This window comes from Acinonyx jubatus, chromosome D4, assembly GCF_027475565.1.
Source record: "Acinonyx jubatus isolate Ajub_Pintada_27869175 chromosome D4, VMU_Ajub_asm_v1.0, whole genome shotgun sequence".
In the NCBI taxonomy this organism is placed as follows: Eukaryota; Metazoa; Chordata; class Mammalia; order Carnivora; family Felidae; genus Acinonyx; species Acinonyx jubatus.
In genome coordinates this window covers 43,314,148-43,333,860 of record NC_069391.1, presented here as the reverse complement: position 1 = coordinate 43,333,860, position 19,713 = coordinate 43,314,148, and the positions used below count along the sequence as shown (strand labels likewise).

The 19,713-nt window shown below is 38.1% G+C and overlaps 2 protein-coding genes across 7 annotated transcripts in view; both read right to left on the bottom strand.

Moving 5' to 3' along the window:
• Positions 1-6,636, bottom strand: part of LOC106977826 (putative exonuclease GOR) — a 41,408-nt gene extending 34,772 nt beyond the window's left edge. Inside the window, exons 1-2 of one of the 2 annotated variants that reach the window (XM_015075379.3) lie at positions 1,705-6,636; positions 1,180-1,269 (exon numbers count right to left, since the gene is read on the bottom strand). In XM_015075379.3, coding sequence (XP_014930865.2) covers positions 1,180-1,269; positions 1,705-2,865 — 1,251 coding nt within the window. In that variant the 5' untranslated portion in view covers positions 2,866-6,636. The remainder of the gene's footprint in view (positions 1-1,179; positions 1,270-1,704) is intronic. The other variant, XM_053205012.1, reaches the window with a different exon arrangement.
• Positions 6,637-6,835: 199 nt separating this feature from the next.
• The window catches only part of EQTN (equatorin), a 31,197-nt gene continuing 18,319 nt past the window's right edge, over positions 6,836-19,713 (bottom strand). The window contains exons 3-9 of one of the 5 annotated variants that reach the window (XM_027039256.2): positions 19,253-19,552; positions 15,485-15,571; positions 13,434-13,523; positions 12,064-12,114; positions 10,687-10,752; positions 7,769-7,922; positions 6,836-7,294 (exon numbers count right to left, since the gene is read on the bottom strand). In XM_027039256.2, the coding sequence (XP_026895057.1) occupies positions 7,015-7,294; positions 7,769-7,922; positions 10,687-10,752; positions 12,064-12,114; positions 13,434-13,523; positions 15,485-15,571; positions 19,253-19,552 (1,028 nt within the window). In that variant the 3' untranslated portion in view covers positions 6,836-7,014. The remainder of the gene's footprint in view (positions 7,295-7,768; positions 7,923-10,686; positions 10,753-12,063; positions 12,115-13,433; positions 13,524-15,484; positions 15,572-19,252; positions 19,553-19,713) is intronic. The other 4 variants (XM_027039257.2, XM_027039260.2, XM_027039259.2 and 1 more) reach the window with 4 other exon arrangements.

Here is a 19,713-nt window from a genome sequence, read left to right as displayed (position 1 = left end):
ACAGATAAAGAAAATAAAGCTCTGATTAATTAAATAACTTGCCCAAGGACATCCAACGTCAACAAAGAACTAGAATCCAAGTTCTTATTTGTGACTTGGGAGCATAAACTCTTTTCATGTCATGCAGAACATTCTGTTGTCAGTGTCTACCAAGTGCAAATAATACAGAGAATTGAGCAGAGAAATAAAGCTTGTTAAATGGCACTTTTTAACACAGAAGTGTTAAAGGAGTACTACTCACACCAGTGCCTTTTAACTTCTTTACATGCCAGCATTTACCATGTTACAAGAGATTTACATGATTTTGAGAATCTACAGTTGATTCCCCCTATTCACCACACTTCTGTTCTATAGAGTCCCACAAACAATGAGTTAGTGAATACTGAACCGTTGCTCCTAGGGCATATACAGAGTCAGGTTCAGGTGAGTCTCTGATCACACTTTTGCCAACCAATCAATAACCTAACCTTGCTTTCTGTGTGTTTCTGTTTAAAGACACCTTAGTTACTACATATTGCTGGTTCATGAACATTGAATTCGTAGTCAATAGCACTGTAACTTATGCCTATAAAAAGCTTATGTAACACATCTCTGTAAGGCAGACTTCTTGCTCTTAGGAACACTGGATGACCCTATATTTGGGGGCCATTTTAAATAGCAAAATCACCAACAAACAACACAAACATGCAAAGAACGCGGCACTAAACAGACTGAGAAAAGGACATATGTTAACAGTATGAGAACTAAAACAAGAAGGCAGTATTGCCTTATTCAGCCTTAGCTGACAATGTGTGTGGGAGGTAATTTTTTTGCCATGACACAGGCCTACAAAGGTCCCCCAAAACACGAGTCATGATTTTAAGGTTACAAATTAACTTCAGTGAAGAGAAGAATTTGCAAATGCAGAATCTGGAAATACTGAAGATCAACCATAGTCATTTTGGTTAGAAGTCTATGTGATAACAACAACCCTGCTTTTCATGAAAATGTTAGATAATGGGGGAAAAAGTGAATAATGTGGAAAACGCTTACAAACAGAGATCAAGTTACTGAGTGTACACTTGTGCCCCCAGGTGGCTAACAAGACACTAAGTATTGGAATATACTTAAGGCTCAAAATGGCAAGGCATGCATTTTATAAAATAACGTGCCCCGTAAGACAGGAGCTAAGGAACTCACATTGAACTTGGCAATGTGTGCAATTCTCTTTTTGGGTCCAGAAAGGTTTTGATAATACAACTTATCTAATCCCGTTTGCTTTCCTGAAGCCTAGTGGGAAAAAGATAAGAATTACCCAATTTCAGCAGACTACAGGCATATTTAGCACGTTTCCTGAAGAGCCACAGGAATCCAAGCTATAAAATACTAGGCAACTTATTAAGCAATAATTCACACAAAACCTAACTTGAATAATTTGACATGCATACACGACTACAGAGGATTCCTCTAAGCTGGGAAATCAACTGTAACCATGTAATACCGTGGCTTCTGCAGGCTGTTGAGTCTACACGACACTATAGCCAGCCAATTGTCAAGGTTTTCACCTTGTTGTTCTAATAGATTATTAGCCCCAAGTATTAAAGCGTATATATTAGATACGCCCGTTATGTAATTTCTATTTCTACAGAGGGCAGAATAGAGTATGCGTTTAAGGGAAATGCCTTCAAATTTAGGAAAAGGATTTAGAAGAAAAAACGGACTGACCTGTTTAGTAGTCTCTCCCTTACAAGCTTCACTTTCTGTGAACTCTGTGAAAATTCGAAGGCATTCCTTCCTAGTGTCACCGGAATGAGAGGGAGTGTCCTCCTCAGTAGGTTCCTTACCAAAATCAAATTGGACTACCTTGCGGTCCTCAAAAGTAGTGAGGTCCCGACTATTGTCTGGTCTTTCTAACACTTCGCCTTCTGCACGCTCACCTGCGGGAGAGACCTGGGGCCGGCTTGAATACCAACCTTCAGTTTCTTCATTGTGAGGATTGTCAATTGTTTTTACATATTTTTTGTGATGTGGATACCTTTCATTATGCATTCTGTTCTGTTTTTCTTTGTCACTGAGAGGTGCATGAGGTATGCTCTCTCCGGAAATACAGACATAGTTTTTCCCACCACCACAGCTTCCCATCTTAGGGAGGTGGTTCTTAGCACGATTCAAGTTTACGTTACTTTTAATATCTAGTGAGCTATGTGTGAGCGATGCTGGTGGTTCTGATTTGTTATCGTCATCATCTACTTGTGTGGTTAGTTGGGTTTTATCGATTTTTTCCTCTTCTGTGCCAGTAATTTGAAGACTCCTCTCCTCTGGGGACATTACAGGTACTCTTTCATCCATACTCTGATATTTGAAGCCTCTCAATGGTTTAGGTTTCTTAGAAGTAGGCACGATTGGAGGTACATCTATTACAAGGTCATCTTCATCAGATTCTTGAAGATTTATTGTAATTCTTATTGGTGAAACATGAGGCCTTTGGCTCTCCTGGGACATGTGGCGATTCTCATCCACAGATTTTTTCAAGCGGCAGACTTGCTGTTCATCAGGCTCAGCCTGTGTCACTTTCGATGCCCCAAGAAGCTCTGCAGAATAATTCAGTAAGGGATCATATTCAAGATCAGTTGCTGGACATTTGTGGTCCAGTACATACTTTCTGGCCTGACTCTCTTCATTCTTTGATGGCTCGTGCCACTCTTCCTTTGGAAGCGGGCGATTTTCAAGAAAATCTTGCCTCATATTTGTATTCCTGAAGGAGGTCATGTGACTTTGCGATGGCTCTTCATGTGTTAAAGCAAGCTTGGAGAGGCTCCTCTGCTTTTCTTCAACCTCAGTCTTGACGGATTCAATTTCTTTGCTGAGCCTTTCCAGTTCTTCCATGGTTGTGCCTAGTTTTGTCAATGCAAGAGAAGTTTTGTTTTATCTTTAAAAATCACTTCAGATGAAATGCAGACTCCAGAATATCCTGGACAAGGAGTTTACTATCAAAAGGACATTAGCTCTTCCAAACCCAGCCATCTACTAACTGATCGGTTCTTAGAAGCAGAAGTCAAGAACTAGCTCTGTTTAAGTCTTTGAAATGTTGAGCTCATCTCCATGACTGATTAAAGTACATTTGTGCCTTATTACTAAAGTGCCCCACCAATGTGGGGCCAGGTTTATACATAATTGTTAAACTCTGTCAAACATGATATAGTTTGGATATAGCCTATTGAGATTATTTACCAACCAATGACAATTTGGAACCAGTTCAAATACCCGAATGCCACTTACACCGAATTGTACATCGTTTCATACACCAATATATCTTCTCTAAGAAAACATTATTTAAAGCACTAGTCTTTCCTTAATTCAGTGGGCTTCAAAATTTTCATTAAGGTCCCTGGTAGTCTACTGATTGTCTCAAACATAAACTGCCCCCTTCCCTTGCCCACCAACATAAAAAATCTTAAAAAAAAAAAATCAATCAATAAAACAAAACTCTAGAGCAGCTGGATTCACACTCCTGAGAAAAAACCAGGATAGTAACAAGAGAAAAGGCTCACAGTAACAGCTGTTCCCAATACCTGGCAGCTCCTTTCTGACTTTTAACTAAGGAAATCAAAAGTTTCTTCCCTCTTTTCAAGATACATTTTCCTGTATCATTTATGGGATAATTTATACACTTCTCTCTTCTCTCAAACAAGAGATTTCAGATAGAACATGTGGTCCAACTTTCAACCTGTGAATTTATTTTCAATAATCCACGTTTTGATAACACACATGCTGCTTTTTTACAAAAGGAGCTCTCTCCTGGCTCAACAACCTCTTTTCCTGTTACATTAATACTGCTGAAATGTACAAGAATGGGTTACAAAGGTGAATGACATTTGGGGGGAGGAAGGAGAAGGCCAAGAGCAAGCCCCAAAATGAGAACTATCCTAGGATCCAAACATAAACGCCTGGATCTAATTTCTCTTTAAATAAACGCGGACAGGGGTCTAAACTCAGGATAACCAGCCGGAACTGCATTCTGTCATCAGCTAGGTTTCATTTGGTTGCTTTGATTGAAGAAGGACTGTTTAAGCAGTGCTTTGGGGGCACTATTTAAAAAAAATGTGTTTATACTTTCTCTCCATCTCACAAGTTAAAAAAAAAAAAACAAAACTTTTTTCCCCCACCAGAAGCTATATTTGGAGGGTTAATTTTGAAGTTTGAAGGCACACTTAAGAACCTTTGGTCAGGCTACAGGTGCCTGAGAAAATTTCCTTTGGATTATAAACACTTCTTGCTGCAACCAGGGTCCCACCGCACCTCCTTTCACCAGAGCATAGTAAACCCCTTAGAGTAATTCCATGATAGGTATGGGTGACACAAGTCCACGCACATCCATCTTACAGCCAGCAAACCTGTGCATGACTTTCTAGGATCCAGCGCGGCGGGAGCAGGGATCTCCTGGTCGGTAGCAGGGAGACCACAGCCCAGCGAGCGCCGCTCGCCCCGCCTCCCTGATCACGTGACGACGTGGGCAGGGAAACCCATGCAGAAGGGGGCGTGTGCGCGGGGCTCTCAGTCACTGCACCCCATGTTCTCTGTCCTTTGGACCCAGGAAAGAGGGGCTCTTGAGACAACCAGCCCACTCCATCTTCCCGAACATTACTGCCCCTCCACGCCCAGGTTTCAGGAATCATGGGACCACCCAAAAGGCCTGAGAAAAACTCTCCCACTTAGGATCCCCATAGCACCATTACTGTTCAACATATCTCAAAACATACTTTTCACAGGAGGGATAAAGAAAAAGGGAATAGAGGTTGGCACTTAAGGCTCCTGATCCTGGGTGTGATGCTGGGGAGATTATGCTCTTGGAGACTCGGGGACAACTTGGTTCTTCCTCCTAAAGCAAGAGCTTTTCTCTTTTAACAGCCACCCTGTAGGAATTGCCCTTAAGTAGCCACTAGGAAAATAGATCAAAGTACCTCTTTGTGGGCTGGGGAAGAGGCAGATTATGGGCATCAGAGAAAGGAAATAAGAGTCGAGACAGAATGCTTGGGAGACAGAAATTAAAAAGCAATTTTTTCATGACCTTTCAGGGCAAACAGAGATCTAGAGAACCTGCTGAGGAAATGTACGTTTGGTTAGTAGAGGACAAATGAGGCACCCCCACCCCCAACACACAGACAGACACACGCACACACCAGCCCGGGCTATACAGACCTCTCCTTACTTCTAGACCAAGCAAGAGGCCAGAGGTGGATACTAGTAAGGTTACCTGATATGCTTCATGCCCCACCCCCACTATAACTTGACTGAACTTTACAATGGTATCTGCAGTGGTCTCCACAAGCTATGCCAATTGAGGATGAGAAACCAATTTTTAAAAATATGGTTTACATCTCTTTTGGCCATTTAAACCATAGTAATGCAATATTGATTAATTCTCTAATACTTTTGAGTCCTGGAGAGAAGTTGGGTCATTAAAATGCGACTTACATCTATTTCTATCAAGGAAATTTTCAAGGGTGGGTGAAGAAAAGAGGTGGGAGTGAATGGTAGTCAACCCCTCATGCCCACCTGACATTTTTTTCCATAAGCCCTTTCTCACCCCTGGATTCAACATGGCTTCCATGGCTCCTCCACACCTGGAGGACTTTCAAGCAGCTGCAACCATCTGCCTCACTCATTTCCCACTGCATTTCCTGGTGTCTGAACTGACAATACAAATGCTGGCACTGACCCCCGGGACGGTCCTAAGGGCACGGAAAATGGCAAAAGGACCCGGCAAAGAGTAGCATGGGCTACTGCTCAAGGCCACCCCTGAGTCACGATCTGTACACTCTCTGAGCCTACCTGAAATGAACTGCCTGGCCACGTCTTTTCGCTCAGGGGTAGGTCTTATATAGTCCCAAGCTACTCAAAGGCGGAGCTTCCTAGCTTTCCCAACCAATGGTGAGACTGGGGCTGGAGTCAAGGGAGAAAACAGGGAGTGAGCAAATGACTGAGAATCCACAGTAGGGGAAGTGGCAGGTGAGTGGAAAGAGTGTGTCTATCCTCCATGGGGAAGGTTCATAGAGGCATAAGCTAGGGGTGGGGAGAACAATTTTCCAAGAACTTAAAGGACCCTCAGTTAAGGAGCCTTCCACCATATTTATGTGGGGCTGACCTTGCTCCTAAATAGCGTCCTTTGGTTTTTGTTATATTTGACTGTTAGCCTTCACGGATCACAGAGAGAACCATGCTTTGGAAGAACATCTTAGTTTTGCCCCTCTCCCTCAGGTGATCTTAGACAAGGCATCTGACTTACCTGAGTTTTCATTTGTTGATCTGTGAAATAAACGTGCTTTTCATAGGGTAATAGAATTCAGTGTGATATAATATACCAAACTGCCTAACATAAAGTAGGTGAGAATTTAGGAAGGCAATGAAACCCAAGTTCTCCCCCAACCCCCAGTTCTACACACATCCACAAAAGACCAGATGCATGTTCCTAAAATCTTTTCTGTTGAAACTAATTCCTCAAAGTGAAACAATATCCATATTCCATGGGTCTTCTTTGTAAACTGAAATACTCCTGGGATGGAGAGCCTCCTAAGTCACTGAGAAGTTGACGACTTTTAAACAAGAATGCTAGGAGGCTCTAGTACTAATTTAGTTTCATTTCTTGATAGGGTACAACTGTTTCCCCAGTAAAACACAAACAGGTGTGTTCTTTTTGCTTTGGGGTGGGGCGTAGGTAATTGTGATTACCCTGAAAGTCCTCAGAATGCAGATAAGATAAATATCTAAATGTCTTCATTTTAAAGAGAACCAGCCTAAAGTGAATACTTTTCATAAGTCACTGTCCAGGATTATTTTTACCGGATGAGTTTTCCACACCTTAATTTATTTTCTTGTATTTTTTCCATTATAAAACTTTTATGGCTGAGACAATTTTATTGAATACGTCCTCCTTTTCAGACATCAGAAAATTTAAATTCCTCAGCAGAGTTTCCAAGTCATGACCTTAATGAGAGTCCCAAAGAAATTGCTTTCTGACTCAAACTTAATGTCTATTCAATCTGTGGGAGTTTCTTCACTTGGTTCCTCACTCTGAATTAAATCTGACTCATCATTCATGCCTGTATCATCTGAGGCTGTGGAAATCATGTCCGTTGTTCTAGATTTTGACAATGTGTCTTCTTTTTTCAATTCTGAAGATGTAGTACCCCAAAATGTGCTGCTGTCAGCACTCTTAGAAAAAGATGTGTCTGATACACCTTCTGACGGGTGGAAGTAAGACAGAGTTGCCAGCTCTGGGTTGACGGAGTATTCGGTTAGAGCTGGACTTTTATAACTGAAAAAGAAAACAGGTATCAAGAATTGTTCCTAATTACATACATTTGCAGCTCAACTCAATTCAGAAAGGCATCACAAAAATTGAAACAATATGGAATTGGAATTCTGTCCAATTACTTGGTATAATGCCATATAAATAAGTAAAAAATGTTAGACCCTAAGTAGATGTGCTGTTGAGAACAGAGGTCATAGTTCTTTTGTTCCCAAGCTAGAAAAAAGAATGCATATCTAAATTCTCTATTTCCTTTTCGATTGACTAGTGTTATTTTTATCTCTAGATGACTAAAATACTAGGGAAAAATTCTCCCTGAGAGACAGCCCCATTCTCCTTTCTGAATAGAGGAAATGGAGCCTAAGCTCGTATCTTACAGATAAATATGGGAGCTGCATTTCCTAACAGCCTACTAAAGAAAGGAGGGTGTGAGCTTCATATCACACCTGTTACAAAGACTCCAGAGGTCTGCAGACTTACCTCATTGTCTTCACCTTGTACAGCAAGGCACTGCTGATGGCCAAGATGATGACAAAAAGGAAGAGGGTCATCAGGGAGATGCCCAGCATTAATTTTAACTTGATTTCCTGTAGCTGTGTCATGTTATCTTCATTTATGGCATTCAAATCAGAGTCTGAGAAGAAAGAAAGAAAAGGCAATGGGAAAGAATAACCGAGTCCAGCATGTTTCCTGGAGAAGTAAGGATAGCAGAGCAACTGCAGAAAAGCGTTCGCCATCCTGAGTAGTCACTACTCACGCCCACTACTCATATACCATGCAGAGAAGACTGTAGGCTCCATCCTATGGCTAAGTGCCCTTCACTTTTTTTTAAACCTTCACTAGAGTCCTGGAAGAGCTGTTCTTAGCTCCATTTTACCGGATCACAGAAGTTTATGAATTTGCCCATGGCACCTAGCTATTAAGTGGCAAAATCTGGTTTCAAACCCACATTACCAGGTGCTAAAATGTGTATATAGGAATCTTCCTCCCTGACTAATAAAAACCACTGGAAAGATGACTATTGAAAATATGATGGACTCACACAACAGGGGTTAGTCCTTCAGCAGAGAAAGATAGAATTTTACTGTTGGGAACTGCATTGATTTTTCTCTGATGCCAAAAGGATGGTGTACTGAGGTTTAAGAAATAAATTTACCATTTTATTACTGAGATCAAACCTAATGTATATGATGTTAAAAAAAGAAATGAAAACTTACTGCTTTCTAAAATAAGTTATGTGATAAAAATCATGTCCAGACCCAGAGCTATCAAAGATATCAAATCTATTGATGAAAATATAACTTTACTGCCAAATTTTATATTTTCCTGAATTTATGCCTCACTTAATAGCCATTTATTTAATGCGACTTTAAATGACCATGTTGTTATTTCTCTCTTCTCCCAGCTTTCTCCCACCCAAAACTTACAAAGGTTTTCATTATTTGTTAGGTAATGATGTTTTGGATAAGCAGTGACAAGCTCCCACGTCTGTATTCTCTCATTCTGTTAATTGTCAGAGTATGATCTTAGACCAAGTAGAGTGAAATGTACAACTATCATTGATTATCTTGACTTCAAGGCAGATTACTTTGGGAATGATCAAACAAATGATGTTGAAATGGGCTGTGCTCCTGAATTGCTTTGCTACTCCTTAAAAGGTTTTTTATAAAGAGGTGTACTTGTAGTACATTTTGTTTTTTGAGGTGATGGTCAAAACTAGAGAAGGGTTTGGAATTCTCAACCACTGGACATTATGACAAAGCTAATTACAAGTATGGACAGGTTTTCTCTCTCAGCCTCAGTTCTCTTGTCTGTGAAATGGCGATAATACCAACTTCATGGAGTTGCTGTGAAAACTGACATAATGTATGTAAAGCACCTGGCATGTAATAGGTACTAAATACATGACAGAAAATAAATCATGCCCAATCTAATTAGTTGGAAAGACAAAGTATTTCTAAGGTAATGCAGCCTTTGTCATTTCTATATACAATTTTTCTAAACAAAGAATTCTCTTCATTCTCTTTAAACACTGCAAGGCGAACGGCTGTATTTATTACAAATAATCCAATGCAGAAGAGAGTTGTCAGGACTTAGATGTATTACCAGGTGCAATTTTTTCCCAGTAGTTTATTTGTAGGACAGAGGTTTTGGGGGTAAATTAATGTATTGCCTTATTGTGACATTTTCTATTGAAATCAGTTCTTTTACTCATATAAATACGACTAATCCATTAATTAAAACTACAAGACTGCATTCAGCAGCAGGAATTTTCTCATTCCTTGCTGGTGGGAATACAAAACAGTATAGCCACTTTGGAATTCAGTTTGGTAATTTCCTACAAAGCTGAACAGTTTTACCATACAATCCAGCAATCACGGTTGTTGGTATTGACCCAAATGAGCTGAAAACTTATGTCCACACAAAGACCTAGATATGAATGTTTATAGCAGCTTTATTCATTATTGCCAAAAATTGGAAGTAATCAAGATGTCCTTTAGTAGGTGAAAGGATAAATATATTGGTACAATTTATTGTACATTGTCCAATTGTGTGGACAATGAAATGTTAAATAGTGATAAAAAGAAATAAACCATCAAGCCACAAAAATACATGGAGGAATTTTAAATGCATATTAACAAGTGCGAAAAGCCTTGTGAAAGTCAATATACTATAGTTACCAACTATAGAACATTCTGGAAAAGGCAAAAATATGGAGATGATGAAAAGAGCAGTTGGTAGCCGGGAACTAGTGACAGAGGGGATGGATTGGTGCAGCACAGGGGATTTTTAGGGCAGTGTAACTACTCTGTATGATTGTAATGGTGGACACATGACATCATGCATCTGTCAAAACCCACAGAACTGTACAACACAAAGTGTGGACCCTAATGTAAACTATGGACTTCAGCTAATAGTAATGTATCAACATTGGCTTGTAAATTATAAAACGTACTAAACCAATGCAAGTTGATAATGATAGGAAAAACTGAGTAGAGGAAATATAGGAGAAATCTGTACTTTCTGCTCATTTTTTTTCTGTAAGCCCCAAACTGCTCTGAACTTAGAGTCTATCAATTAAAAAAAAAACCAACTCTGTTCTATATATGATTCACTTGCCTACTCCCCCATTTGGTTTATCTGTTTTAGGAATAGAAGTTATAAAACGGGAAAATAAAAATAGCCCTCTCCAACATGGTACCTGGAGAATAATGCTTAGGGACAATTGCTTCTCTAAAACAGCAACTGTCCTCTCTGATATAGTGTTAGCCACCGTGCTACCCTTTCACATACACTTCACATTACTGGGGAAAACACTATTGCCACACAGTGAAGTCACACACTAAAATGTGTGCTGGCATTGATGCATCCATTTAATTGAAGTGTTTTGTGCTTACGTGGAATTGGGTGAAATAATTGATCTTTTTCCTCAAGCTCCTCAGCTGTTGGTGTTGCATTTAAAGCTGTTAAAACAATAAATTGGCGTTAAGGTAAACAAAATTAACTTCCTAAAATTACTGTGCGTGTGTTTAATATGTAGAATTTATTCTCATTATTCATGACACTTATGTTCCATAAAGTCATGTGAACACTGAATTAGTGAATACCAAACTGCTGCCCCTAGGGGAAATACAAGGTTAGGTTGCTGTGAACCTCTGGTCACATTTTCATCAACCAACCAATACATAACCTTGTTTTCTCTGTGTTTCTGTTTAATGATATTTTATTTAATATATATTGTTGATTCATTAACAGTGAATTCATGATTAACAGCATCATAAATATGCCTGTTATCTGACACATATTTTCTCCATAAGGTATATCACAGCCTTCTTGTGCTTAGGAATACTAACCAGTATCTTAATACTACACTTAGGGGCCATTTTAATTAGCAAAACCACCAACAAAATGCACAAACATGCAAAACACGCAGCACTAAGTAAACCACCAAAAGGACACTTAATTACAGTGTAAAAGCTAAAAAAAGGAAGGCAGAGAGTTGCCTTCCTTGTTTTACCTCAGTTGGGAACATTGAGTGTCAGGCAATTAAAATTTTTGCTGCTCTGGGCATGTCCACAAGCGACCACAAAAGTAATTTGGGGGGTTACAAATACTTTTTAGATGTAGGTAAATTCACAAATACAAAATCTGCAAATAATGAGGATCAACTGTGTATGTATATATTTCATGTCTACAATGTACATATATGTGTATGCCACATGAATTAAATTTACTCATGTGTGCATCTACATATGATATATACATTTATACATGCATATATATCAATGCACATTACACTTATTCATGTATGCCTATATGCTTTTGACATATGCAATACATATTTCATATGCATTTTGACAGATGCTTGCAAATATTTTGATATATACTTTGCATTTATTCACACATTTCCATGTGCTTATGGGCAAATTGCTTCAAACACAGAGAGGGACTATACTGAGCAAGAGCCTTACTTAAAATTTTTAATCATAAATAAATTGAATGACAAGGCTGCAATATTTATAGGAGAATAAACATTTAGGAAAGGGAATCAGAAAATGCAGGACACGGTCAACTTTGTGGTTTTGATTTGCATTTGCTATTATGTATGATAATGGCAGCAAAATGTTGACTTATTAATTCTTAATTAATTCTAATATTAATCCTTAATATTAGAACTGACTCATTAGAACAAAATTACACTGGTCTTGGCTTTCTTGCATAAGACTTTAGAAAACCAAAACATTTTCTCAGCTACCTAACAACTATCAGTTTACCTTTAGCTAACATTGTCCAAAATGCAGGCTCATTTGGACGGTTGGTTCGTCCTGTTTAAAAAACAAAATAGAACGGGATAACTAGGTAAGGTGAGTTCGCTTTAGTAAATTTAGGATAGAACATTTATTCACTTTTCTGTTGGTCATGTAGCAGTTATACTTTGAGCTCCTACCATGTTCCAGACCCTGTGGTCGGCACTAAAGTTACAAAAGTGACAAGACATGGACCTTATGCTGAAGGAACACACCCTCAGTTTGGGAGACAGACAAAAATCACTATTCATTATGTTGCAGGATAACGGGGGCTTCAATAGAAACACACAAGTGGTGTGCACATAGAAACCAGCTGCAAAGGCCGGAAACTCTTGGAAAGGGAGACGATGCTCCAATGTAGTCTTAGAGGACTAGAAATTGTTTGCTAGGCAAACAAGGGAAGAGTGAGGTTATTTCACTGTGAACAAAGTCAGAGTCGTGAGCAGATTTGGTGAGTTCTAAGAGCCTCAGGTAGTCTGAAGTGAAGAATGTGGGTGGGAAATGGGACCACAGAAGAAACTTGAACCTTTCCCAGGGGTCAGATTGTTTCAGATTTAAACGCCTGGTTTAGTAACTAGAACATGATCCCAAACCTAGTAGTAAATTACTAAAGATATTTAAGAAAGGATATCACTAGGATGATTTTCTAGTTCTAAATATATAAAAAAGATGACTAAGTTGTTTGTTTTAGTAGTGTTAGAGATGCAAACTAATTCACAACAGTCACGTGAGAAACATACTTGGATTGCATGAACTGGAGAAAATAGGGTTTCATGTAACGACAGGTCCATTGTCTTCAATTAGACCACTTGTTCAAGACCTTAGAGGAGAGCCATCCTGGGGGTTATGTTTTCATAAATATTTCATAAGGAACAATATTATCAGCAGGAGAGATAAATGATGATTTTGATTTTGAAACCTCTCACTACCAACCGCCCCCCACCCCCCACCAATAATTTTGGGAAACACTAATAATTGACTCTAATTAGAAATAAATTTATTCCTCAAGCAGATAGACACTTGTACATTATTGTTTTTAAAATAATATTAAAATGTATTAAATATATTTATATGTTGAATATAAATATAAGTGTAATACATTTTGTTAAAATAGATTTTATTTTAAAAAGAGCTCACACCCTCTCCCTTCATCAGGTAAATCTAAAAATAGACTCAGACTTCCATTGTTTCAAAGATTTTCAAGTGACTTTAAATTGCAGCTGTGTAAGTTCTTTATAGCACGCTATTACTTTATGAGACATCCAGAGTAATGAGACTTAAATTAAATCATATAATGATATGCTCCAGGTATGACTAATGTGTAGAAACTTTAATACTTCGATATTGTTTTTGAAGGGGTTCAGTAGCATGTTCTTCACTGGTGGCTTTCCCAGGAAATGACGTAGTTGTTTCATTGAGGAGTTTATCTAGGAAAAGGGATAATAAATTAGCACATACAAATATTGACAATGTCTGTGATTAGGCATATTTTTTAAGCTAAAAAATAGAACATAGAAGAAAAAGAGAAAGATGTTGACATTTTCCTGAGATATCGTAAAGGAGGGGAAAGACGAAGGCATTGAAGAATAAAGTTTTGGGAAAATGGGTTGCCCAAGAAGGGATTAATACGCCTATAATTTGTGGGAAAGAGGAAAAGCTGGTACTGTGGGGCCAGAAGCTTCTTTTAGAGGTAAAAGAGGTAAATACCAGATGGTATTCTGAGCAGAACTTGAAGTGATACTATCAGCCCAGAACAGCTTGGTTGCTGGTCAGTGTCAGGACGTGGAAGAGGAAGGTACATCAGTATCCTTGTAAATGGGAAGCGTTTCCTTTACTATTCAAAACAAAATCAAGGGTTTTCAGGCCTGATTTACTATGTATTTCAGTCTATAATGTGCCCCTCTTCTGGAGGAATGTCAGTAAGAGTGTATTTGGCAACAATTGTGACCCGAGACGTTTTCCACCCCTCCCCACCCCCCATGGTGGCCATTTCAGTCAATTTTGTTTAATGCAGGCACTAATGAAGTTCCACACGAAGTACAGGCAATCTCGCTATAGAAAAAGTTCTACATAGAGACAGAGTTAATTCGGACTGAGGCTACCAACAGCACCATGACAGGTACCTTGTTGGCAAGAAAGCTATGGAAAAGAGAATCTGTTTCCAGACTTGACATGATTCAGGCAGGACTCCAACAAAATTGGTAAGTAATCCCCGAGGTCTGCTATAGAACCCTCATACTCTATTTTGGCAAAAAATCATGTGGATTGCCCCCTTGCCCTCACAGTTCTAGTTCCAATTGTTAGTCAAAAATTTTCTGCAGAGTTCCAACTCCTTGAGGGGTTTGCTCCTCTAGAATGTCCCTACCATGTTAGCATAATTCCTTCTGTCAGATCCCCATTTTAAATGGCAACAATTCCTTATCCCTATCCAACTTTCTTTGACAATACTCTGGAGACCTGAATTGCGGAAATAGCAATTAGGTTTTGCAATTTCTTTCATGGGTCCTATGGTCCTCAAAAATCCATATCTTAAGGAATTTGAGCTACTTGGTCTAAGACCTGCCTTTCTGTCTCTTGTCCCAAACAACTTAAGATGATGTTTGGTGTATACAAACAAAAGTGAGTGATTTGTTTAATTAACACATGCCCTTGTGTTTAATTGTGCCCATGTGTTTAATTAACACATGCCCTTGAAATGTCCCTAATTTATTTCCCAAGGTTTGGAATTGTTCAAAATATTCCATTATTATCAAATAGCTTTTATTAACAATTAGGTATTACTGAGTCTGGCTTTTCCCAATATTAAAGTTGCCAGAGCCAGGCACATTCTCTCTTCTCTATTTAATTTTATCCTCTTTTCCTTGTCTTCTGTTTTATGCTTGGGAGTTTTATAGATTTGAGCTGCCAACACTTCATGGTGAAAGATATGTATATCTTTAAACATATACATATAGATATGTATATGTACTTTGGAGACTGTTAATGGCCTCCAAACTCACATGCTGGCAACAGCTTTATTTAGCAAATTCATTATGCTTGGTAGAAAGACACAAAAAAGAAATAAGAACATTTGAAGTTGAAGGTATAAGCAGAAAGGAGTAAAAATGTGGGCTTAAGAACGACATACTGTTTTATAGAGCTATACATTTAGTCATTTATCTTTCCATGAAAACCAAAAACATGAGGCTAAGAAATGCAAGAACCTCCTTGACTTCTAACTTTATTAGTGCAAGGGGTATGGAGTCTCCTTATTTTGGAGGTAGGATTCTCTGACACTAGCTCCACTAAGACCTTTTTCCTACTTGATACTCTTTAGAGCTATTTTGAAATCTTGCTTTAAGGGCTCTTCCTATTTGCAGTGGTGGTTTTCACTACTTTCAGTACTTACAGTTTCTTAGAGCAAATTGCAAATCGGTTGTTGCTCTCACAGATATTTCAGACTGGCTGCCATTTACATTTTGCGTTGTGAACACATCTAAAAACACAAGATCAAATATTTTCAGCAACTAGCTAAGTTACTTCTTGTTCCTTTAAATTTTTCCTCATCTGATTTTTTTTTCTTAAAACAAAGGTACTAATTCCAAGAAAAGAATAATAAAGTATTTGAGATATTCTTCATCTACAAATTGAGGAAATGGGGCATGGTTTAAAAATAAAATTCATGGGGGAAAAAGCCAAATTGGTATCCTGATATTAAATAACATTCCAAGGAGAAATTATTGAGGAAATTATAACAAGTGCTAAAGTAGATTTGTAGGTGTATATTATTATCACTGTATTGATATAATCAAAATTCAAGTAAGAAGCATTAGTTTGCCCCTGAACCTTCTGTTAGATTATAGAATAGCTTAAACAGCATGTATTTCAATAACAATAACAATCACAGTCTCCCATACATGTTCACATTTACATATGTACATAAAGAATCTTGCTCTTAAAAGTTGTCAGTGGGGTTGGTTATAATTCAAAACCAATGGATATATCCACCCAGAGTAAGAGTAGATTGGATCAAGATGGCTGACTGAATCATTGACATATGAATATATATACATGTCTCTTTTTTCCAAAATCTCATGAAATGACAGAAAATCTTATATGTACGTGAATACATATGTATGTTTAGTACATACACATCTATTCATTCGTCATACCACTCAGGCTTACACTCATGCTTACACATACACACACATGCACACACACACACACAGTCCCATTAATGTATCATGATTTTTGAGGAATTTCTGAGCTAGATCTATGGAAAAATGTAGCAAAAGGAAGCAAAAGCCCAACATGTATGTTGTAAGTTATGAAAGTATAGAAACTAAGACACAGTGGTATTTTTACAGGGAAAGACAGATCAAAGAAACAATAAAAAAGGTAGCAACTGACCCAAGTTCAAATGAGAGTATATATTAAATGGGTTTCACATAAGTAGGGAATTGGTGTTCAATATTAGGCAATTCTCCTTGAAAAACACAAAGTTTCATGCCTATTTTATGCCATATACAAAGATAACTGATTTAAGAACTAAAAGTTAAAGACAAAAATATGAAATCATTTGAAAAAATAGGAAAATAATTTATATTGGATTGAATAAGACCTATCTAACCAAAATACAAATTTTTTAAAAAAATAATCAACATTGATTTCATAAAATTAAAATTTTTCTCTGTGATTAAGATACCTAAACAGGTTTTAAAGATAAGCAATAGCCTGGGGGGGAAATACCTGTTAACTATTACTATAGCAAAAACAATTTGCTAAACATAAAAGAGCCCCTACCAATACATGAAAATACAACCTGATAGAAAAATGGGCCATGGATATGAATAGGCAAATCATAGAAGTAGGAATAAAAATATCCCAAAAATACAGAGAAAAATGCTCAACTTCATAAGTAATCAGAATGCAAATGAAAATAGTCATGGAAAATTCTCATTTATATTCACAAAATATGGTTAACAATTTTCATTGTAGGTAAGATTGTGGAGCATTCTTGGAGGCTATAAATTGGTAGATGCTTTTTGGCAGTGTCTGGGTGGCTCAGTCGGTTAAGCGTCCAACTTCAGCTCATGTCATGATCTCACGGTTTGTGAGTTCGAGCCCCGCCTCGGGCTCTCTGCTGACAGCTCAGAGCCTGGAGCCTGCTTTGGATTCTGTGTCTCCCTATCTGTCTGCTCCTCCCCTATTCACTCTCTCTCTTTCTCTCTCTCTGTGAAAAATAAAAATAAAACATTAACAAATAAATAAATAAATTGGTAGATGCTTTTTGGAGGGCAATTTGGTGGTATCTATCAATATTTTTAAAGATTCATTTTTTTATTCAGCAATGTCCAGTACTCGGTATCTATCTAAAGGGAGATACACTTAAGCATATATGAGAAGAATGTCCAAGGGAAAAACTGCACATAATCTAATTCTTTAAAAAAGATAGTGGCTCAATTATGGGACATCATTTTCTGGAGTACTAGGTATCCACCTAGTGGATAGATGTGAAACGAGCTCGAGGTGTTAAATGAGAAAAGTAAATCTTGACACATTTTTGGTAAGATTTCATTTATGTTTTGTATGTATTTGTGTGTGTAAGAATGATTTTTTTCTTTAATCAAAGTTATCATCAGGCTCTTGATTTATACCCTCTGGTTAATTCCAGAGGTACATCCTGAAAGGGGAATGGTTGAACCATGTGCACACCATAGTGGCGGTCTGATCCTGGACAGATTAGATCCCACTCCTCCTGACTCTGCTTTTGGTAGCTATGAAACCTGGCAATTGACCTCTCTGAGCATCAGGTGTTTTTTGCACCTACAAAAGACAGATATTGATTCATCAAAGAGAAAATAGAAATACAACTTACGCATTATTGTGATCAAAGTACTTGAGTGTATATATTTGTACATGTATATATATATCTTGATTGTATTTCTATTTTTAATTTGATTAATGTTAATAAGAATCCCAAGATAATTAGATTTAATCTTAATTTTTTTATTTTTCATTTTTAAAAAGTTTATTTATTTTGAGAGGGAGCAGGGGAGGGACAGAGAGAGAGAGAGAGAGAGAGAATCCCAAGCAGGCTCCATGCTGTTAGCACAGAGCCCCACATGGGGCTAGAACCCACAAAGCTCAAGATCATGATCTGAGCTGAGAGCAAGAGTTGGACGGTTAATTGACTGAGCCACCCAGGCACCCCTGTTTTTATTCTTAACAAGAGTTTCTTAGGAACTTTTCACTTTTTAGAATGGTGGACCTTACAAGGAGATGGAAAGAAAGCCCATATGAGTAATGATGAATAAACTGAAGTTTGATGGACCTTCCAAACATCTTAAAGTCATCTTGACATGAATTGAATTTTGCCCCCCCTCCAAAAGTCTGAACCCCCAGCACCTCAGAATGAAACCTAATTCAAAATAGGGTTGTTGAAGATAAAATTAAGATGAAGTCAGCTTCTTAGTCTGGCCGCCTTGGACAGGGCTGGGCAGGGTAAGGTGCGGTAGGGTAGGGCAGGGCAGGGAAAAAAAGATGGAGTCACCCTGGAGTAGGTTGGGATCCTCATCTGATATGGTGTCGTTACAAGAAGATGGAAATGGACAGAGAGACAGAGCAAGAGTGCCATGTGAAGATGGAGGCAGAGATGGGAATTCGTGACAAGCTGAGGAATGCCTGGGGCTACCAGAAGCTTGAAGAGGCAAGGAACGATCCTTCCCTAGAGGCTTTGGGGAGAGTATAGCATGACCAAAACTTTGGTTTTGGATTTCTCGCTTCCAGAACTGTGAGAGAATAAATTTCTGTTGCTCTGAGCTACCCAGTCTGTGGTACTTTGTTTTAGCAGCCCTAGAAAATGGATACACACCTCCAAAGAAAGTTTGGTTAACAAAAAACCATACAATTAGATCAATTGCAAATCACCAGAATCCCACGTGCCCTCTGTTAATTACAGACCATTATTGAAAGAATCTTGTTAAACTTCATAGTGTCTCATGAAAACAAAGTGATAGAAAATAAAAATTTCATTTTACACATGGAAACATTTAGAAGGTAAATAGGAATTTAAGATGTAGGAAATAAAATGATAGAGTTTTAAAAAGAGTTAAAATAAATCAAACCAGAATAACTAGCTTTTGCATATGTATTGCTATAAACTTTAAAGACTTACATTGTTTTATATCTCTATAATAATTGCCATTCTTCTCATTAGCAGGAGTATCCACCTTATTTTCCGGTGGCTTATTTTCTGGTGGGTCCTTATTTTCCAGTGGTTTATATTCTGGAGGTTCCTTATTTTCTAGTGGTTCCTTATTTTCTGGTGGTTCCTTGTTTTCCAGCGGTTCCTTATTTTCCATCAGTTCCTTGTTTTCCAGCGGTTCCTTATTTTCCGGTGGTTCCTTATTTTCCAGTGCCTGTTTACCTTGTTTTTCAGGTAGCATCATTTCCGATAACATCATGTCCCCAGACTCTGTAAAAAGCATGATCAGAAATATGTTGAGTTCTTTTACTACTTTCCCCTTTTCAGCTACATTTTTTCACAAAGGATTTGAGGCCGAGATTTAGAATGTACATTATGCCATATTTCCAATGATAAACTTTACATCGACCTCTAGAAAACTGTCACATACC